Below are 6,034 nucleotides of genomic sequence, written 5' to 3'. Positions count from 1 at the left end.
CTCCCAGCATTCTGCTCTGTTTACTCCTCCCTCCTGTTTTAACCTATCAGGGCAAGCAGCTTCTTTATTTAATTAACCAATGACCTTCCTCCATCACTACCTGCCCTGTAACAATAGATCAATCCATGAGTAAAAGTTTTTCTCCTTTATTGATGGTTGCTGCCGCCTCATCTGTCACCCATGAATCAGTTCCAAAGTGCATTCAAAATATGAACCTTGATTTATATTATATGTGTATGTGTCTAGTGTACCTTTTATGAAATAGCATTAAAGCAAAGAAGTTCAAATAGAAAGTCAGTCTTAAATTATTTTTAGCTGAGAGATTCTACTGAGCTCTAACTTAATAACCAAGTTTATAATTCATAGAAATCCCCATACCCACTCGCCCCTGGAAACGTTATAAAGAAATGGCTATTCTTTATTTGGTTTTTCTTTTGTAATTAATTTATTTATGTGTGAGTGAGTGAGTGCCATGTGTTTGTGGTAGTGGCCAAAAACTAGTATCAGATTCCGTGGAGCTGGAGTTACAGACAGTTGTGAGTTGCTTAATATGGGTACTGGGAACCAATGTCCTACGTACGGAAGAACAGCAAGTGCTGTTATCTGCTGAGCCATCTCCCCAGCCCCTGTTTTTCTTTATTTTTAACTGAATGAATAATAAGCAGTCCTGTGTTGTATGCTAAAGAGAGATAATGTATAATAGTATACACACACACACACACACACAATAAAATAAATTATCTCCTACAAATTTAAATCTAATCTATGAAAATAAGCATTTCTCTGAGAGAAGCCCGAGAGCTTCCACGCATGCTTGGAGAAGGGGTTAAGCTTTAGCAGCTGCCCTACAGCTCTGTTCCTCTTCGGTGTGGAGGGTTTTTGTACAGCCAGACAATGAAGCACTACCACTGTGGTGGACGTTCGGAGCCGGGACCAAGCTGGAAATCAAACGTAAGTAGAATCCAAACTCTCTTTCCTTCGTTGTCTGTGTCTCATGGTCTCTGTGTCTAAAAGTAATGTGCAAAATCTGACATTCTCCAGGGCAAAGAAAAATAATTCTGTAAGCAAAGCTGAGAATAGATTGTGCATGTTCTCTGAAGATCAAGTGTCAGTGTAGGGATTAAGACAACAGATAGTTCCAGGCGAGGCCCTGCTCAGTAGTCAGAAGGCAATACTCAGTTTTTGTGTGGGGGGAAAGGGAAAGGGAATCAGTGTGTATACACGTTCGGAGCTGGGACCAAGCTGGAAATCAAACGTAAGTATTTTTCTCAACTGCTTCTTCTCTGTCTAACCAGGTTACTCTGTTCTTCTTTGTGTTTTTTCTTTAATGGGATTTAGGGGATTGTAACAAACTCCATTCTCAGATTAGGTGTTAAGGAGGGAAAATTGCTCCACAGGAGGCTGGCTAGTCACTAAATGTTGGCTTTCTAAACCAACATAATTAAACTGGGGAAAGAGGGAAACTTACTTGTCCATCAGGGAGGTTTTTGTAGAGGGAGAAAGTTAAAGTCTGTCACTGTGAAACACGTTCGGTGGAGGGACCAAATTGGAAATCAAACGTAAGTACATTTTTGCTCAACTGTTTGTGAACTTTGAGTCCCATTGTGTCTTTTGTGCAAGTTGTGATGTTTTTGGTTAAATGAACTGTTCTTGGTAACCCAAAAGTTAAATAGAACAGCACCAGAATTCAGTCAATGTAGAAGCTAGACGGACAGACTGACTTCATGTCAGATTTGTGAGAAAAAGTAGGATTTGTGAAAGAGATAGGAAAGAAATAGTATTTCTCTGAATCTGGCAAACCTAACTGGACTGGCTTGAGAGGCAGATTTTGGCAGAGGGGGGCATTGACGTGAATCACTGTGATTCACGTTCGGCGGAGGGACCAAGCTGGAAATCAAACGTAAGTAGATTTTTGCTCAATTAGTTGTGGAATTTTAGTTCTGTTGAGTCATTTCTGTTAGTTTGTGATACTTTGGCTAACTGGGTCCTTCCTGGTGACCAATATACATCCATAGAAGAGTCCCAGAAAATAGCCAGTGTGGCAGCTGAGCAAAGAAATCATGCTAGATGTGTGAGAGCAGCTTTGTGAGGGGAATGGAGCAGAAAGAGCCGGGTTTTCCCTCTGAATTGGCCAATCCAGCTGGCCTGGCTTCAGGGGCAGGTTTTTGTTGAGGGGAACTGTCAGAGTCCTCACTGTGGCTCACGTTCGGAGCCGGCACCAAGCTGGAAATCAAACGTAAGTGCATTTTTCTCTTCTTTCTTCTATGTGTAAAATCTTCGTGTTAGGAGTTAAAGTCACTTCCAGAAATTAGCTGAGCAGCAGAAAATCTGTTGATCTTGAGAAAGTGGAAAGTAGTTGGCATGCCATACAATGTCAGATTTTCTGTTTATCAGCTATTGAGATTAGGGGCAAAGAAAAAAGAGGCTTTAGTTGGGGAGAAGTTAGTTAATACTGTGGTCACTGTCCAGAGACTAGATGGAGTTTAAGTAGTTACTGTCTATTGCCGTCTGAGATTGGGGTCTAACTAAGTGTTGACTTCTAGAAGCTTAGGTGGGAGATTTGGGGAGAGGAGAGTAGGGGCACTTCAGGATGGGCAAGAGCTAAAGTCAGTTCAGCTCTAAAAATGGACGTGGAAGCCAAGCTTCTCACTGAGATACGCTGATACTCAAGGGGGAAAACTGCAGATAAAAGGGGGACTTGGAGCTCTGAGAACAGACATAAATTTGTTTGTGTTGAGTTTTACATTAAATGTGGTATAGCGCAGTTGAGTGAGGGGCCTTAGGCCTCTTTTGTCTCATAGTTTTTTGTCACTACAAAAATCAGTACCAAGCCCTGAAGTAAAAATCAGTAAAATGTTTAAAAGTATGCCTGCTTGGCAGGTAGAAAAGATGGCTTGCTGAATAATCAGAGGAAATGTGACTCTTAGAGTCTAAAATGTGTCACAAACTGTGAAAATGAGAGACTATAGGAACAAGGCTTTGGCAGATAGCTCTTTTTTTTGTCTCATTTCTACATGAATGTAAATTATAATAGTAGAAATAAAGTTTTGTCCAAATGCTCAAAAAGTAAGTTAGGCTTTTTTAATGGCCAAGATTTTGCAAGATATATGGCCCTTTGTTTTCCCCCATAATTACTTGATCGTATTTTTCTACCGCTAAAAAACGGTCCAGTCCGCAGTCGCCTCTTTATGACTGAATGACTTCGCGGCCATGCCGCCAAGGGCTACGCGAACCCCGCGGTAGCGACCTTCGCTCAGTGCGGTTCGTTTTCCTGAGGCACAGTGATAAGAGCATCGCCATTAATGGAAAGAGAATACAGATGTGATAGATAGTTCACTAACATGGGGAAAAGGTGACTAACTGGAGATTTCAGAAATAAAATGCATTTATCATTATATTCCCTTACTTTCCCACTAAGGGATTGTAAAAGGCCGAAAAATTTCCCTTGTTATATTAAGATCTTAGTGCATATAATTCTTTACAGGTAAAATCAGTACCAGAGAAACTGAATTAGCACTCATATGTCATGATAAATCTACTTTGACTGAGATCCCATTAAATTTCATTAAAACTATATGGCATACTACTAGTTAAAATAAGTTAAATTTGTGACACAAATTTTAACTGGTTAGGTAGGCTAATTTTCTTTGTACAAAAATATGACTAATAAAATTTAGAATAAACATATTTCCCAGTATTTTAATTCAGTGATAGAAAAATGTTTAACCTGGTTATTTTAATTCCATAACCTCTAGAATTGTTTACTAATTTGTTTTTGTGGTTGAGCCTTCTGCAGTGAACCACAACTATTTAAGAATCTTTTGAAACTCTTAAAACTGTTTTAGAGTCATTTAAGTTACTTAACCAATTTTAATTACTTTAAAAAGATGTCAACTCCTTTTAAAACTGCAGTTTAGTTGAAGGGGAAGCAAAGCTGCTCATAATTCTGTGTTTTTCTTGGCAAAAGGGCTCTCGGTTTGTGTTTTTACTATTACTCTGTCACCTAAGGGTTGGCATCCCCAACAGAGGGGGATTTCCGAGAAGCCATCTGGCAGCTGCTGAAGGTCAAAAATGAAGCCAGACAGTTTCTCTGAGGCAGGTGGCCAAGATTACAGTTGACCTCTTCTGGTGTGGCTAAAAATTCCCCCATGTGGTTTCAGGCCCTCAGACCAGGGCCCAGGTCTCACCTGGAGGCCTTGGTGAGACCTGAGAGAGAGTTGGTAGACATCCACCCAAACACAGACCCTTGCTCAAAGCCCCATCCTTAGGGTGGGTCTCTAGTTTGGCCACACCAAAAGAAGCCATAGAGTGGTTGAAATCTGAATATTCTTGAAAGAGGCAGGAGAAAATTAAAGCCAAACTTCTGCTCCTACCTTAGGCGCGCAGGGATGTCAGATAAACTGGCCTGTTCTTCTCTCTCTCTCTCTCTCTCTCTCTCTCTCTCTCTCTCTCTCTGAAGCATGGAACCACTGCAGCTGATGGGGAACAGTCTCAGGGAAGACAGGTATAGAACGAAGTCTGGGAATAGCTTCAAGAGGTCAGACACAATTAACTTTCCAAAGAAGTAGCCAGGAGCTAGAGAATAACTCAAATCCAACAAGATTACTGGCCTCATTCTCCTATTCTGAAGAATAAATGTGCTTTTCTGTGTGTCTGTCTACAATGTGACTGTCCACATACAATGCACACAAAGAGAAACCTTCCCTGTTGCTTCATACACGCTGTGTGTTTCCTTCCTCAGGGGCTGATGCTAAGCCAACTGTCTCCATCTTCCCACCATCCAACGATCAGTTACAGACTGGAAGCGCCTCAATCGTGTGCTTCCTGAACAACTTCTACCCCAAAGACATCAGTGTCAAGTGGAAAGTAGATGGCAGTGAGAAACAAGGCTCTGTCGACAGTTTGTCTGAGCAGGACAGCAAAGACAACACCTACAGCATGAGCAGCACCCTGACGTTGTCCAAATCAGAGTATGATAGCCATAGCGTGTATACCTGCGAGGCTACTCATAAGACATCAACTTCACCCATCGTCTCGAGCTTCGACAAGAACCAGTGTTAGAGCCCGAGGTCCTGACGCACCACCACCTGCTCCCGAGGGCCATCCTCAATCTTCCCTCCTAAGGTCTCAGAGCTGTCTCCACAGCTGACCTTGCCGATGTTGCAGTACTCCAAACCCTCTCCCCACCTCATCCCCCTCCCTTTCCCTGGCTTTTATCATGCTGATATTTGGGGAAGATATTGAATAAAGTGATTCTTTGCAATTGACATCTTTGTCTCCTTTCGTCCTAAGAGGTCGTTAAGCGTTGTTTTTGTAGTTACCTTGTTTCTCTTCTAAAGAAGTTAAATATTTCATTGCCCTGAAATCCATGACACTTAAAAAAAAGAAAAATCCTCCACCTGCCCTCTGTGACTGTCCCCTACATGGCAGCCCTCTCTAAGGTTCACATCTCACCCCTTGCCACGGTGGGTTGGAGGAGGCCTGCTTCCTAGTTTTCCTCTCCTAAGTCCTCAAAGTCCAGAAGGGGACAGTTCTCACAAGCACATATTCTGTGAACTGATTCAGCCCACCCTGAAAACTGGGCAAAGCAGTGGAGAGTTTTACCATGGGAAGCAGAGAGAACATAAATGAACAAGCAATAGGGAGAGGTTTATGCTCATCATAGCACCTGAGCTTCATCTGCTCTTCATTGTCTTTTTAAACATGGATTGACTCCTATCTGCCATTGGTAATGCTGGACACTGTCCACAAGATTAAACGTATTCATCAAAATTATGGAAATGTTCCATAAAGCTGAGAGGTGATCTTTGTTATTTCTGGCCATAATCCACTGGCCAAATGCCTGTCTCTGTACACCAGAAACCTTAAGCAGCAACCAATGGTTAAGGAGTAAATGAGTTCAGAGACTCATTTATGAAAGCCTAAAACTTGAACAACCAAAATGTTAAATTTTGGTATGTTCACAATTGAGCTACTACTCAATAAAGAGAATTAATGAAGTACAGCTAAAGCAACAACATAGGTTAGTCTCATA

At 41.6% G+C, this 6,034-nt stretch overlaps 1 protein-coding gene across 1 annotated transcript in view; it reads left to right on the top strand.

Moving 5' to 3' along the window:
- LOC101990564 (immunoglobulin kappa light chain-like) overlaps positions 1-5,260 on the top strand; it is a 91,879-nt gene extending 86,619 nt beyond the window's left edge. The window contains exons 3-4 of the mRNA XM_026787973.1: positions 1,524-1,559; positions 4,742-5,260. Of these exons, the coding sequence (XP_026643774.1) occupies positions 1,524-1,559; positions 4,742-5,061 (356 nt within the window). The 3' untranslated portion in view covers positions 5,062-5,260. The remainder of the gene's footprint in view (positions 1-1,523; positions 1,560-4,741) is intronic.
- The last annotated feature ends 774 nt before the right edge of the window (positions 5,261-6,034 follow it).

The sequence above is a fragment of the Microtus ochrogaster genome (genome assembly GCF_000317375.1).
Source record: "Microtus ochrogaster isolate Prairie Vole_2 chromosome 14 unlocalized genomic scaffold, MicOch1.0 chr14_random_3, whole genome shotgun sequence".
NCBI lineage: Eukaryota > Metazoa > Chordata > Mammalia > Rodentia > Cricetidae > Microtus > Microtus ochrogaster.
The sequence above is the reverse complement of the archived record's forward strand: the minus strand, read 5'-3'. Positions and strand labels throughout refer to the sequence as shown.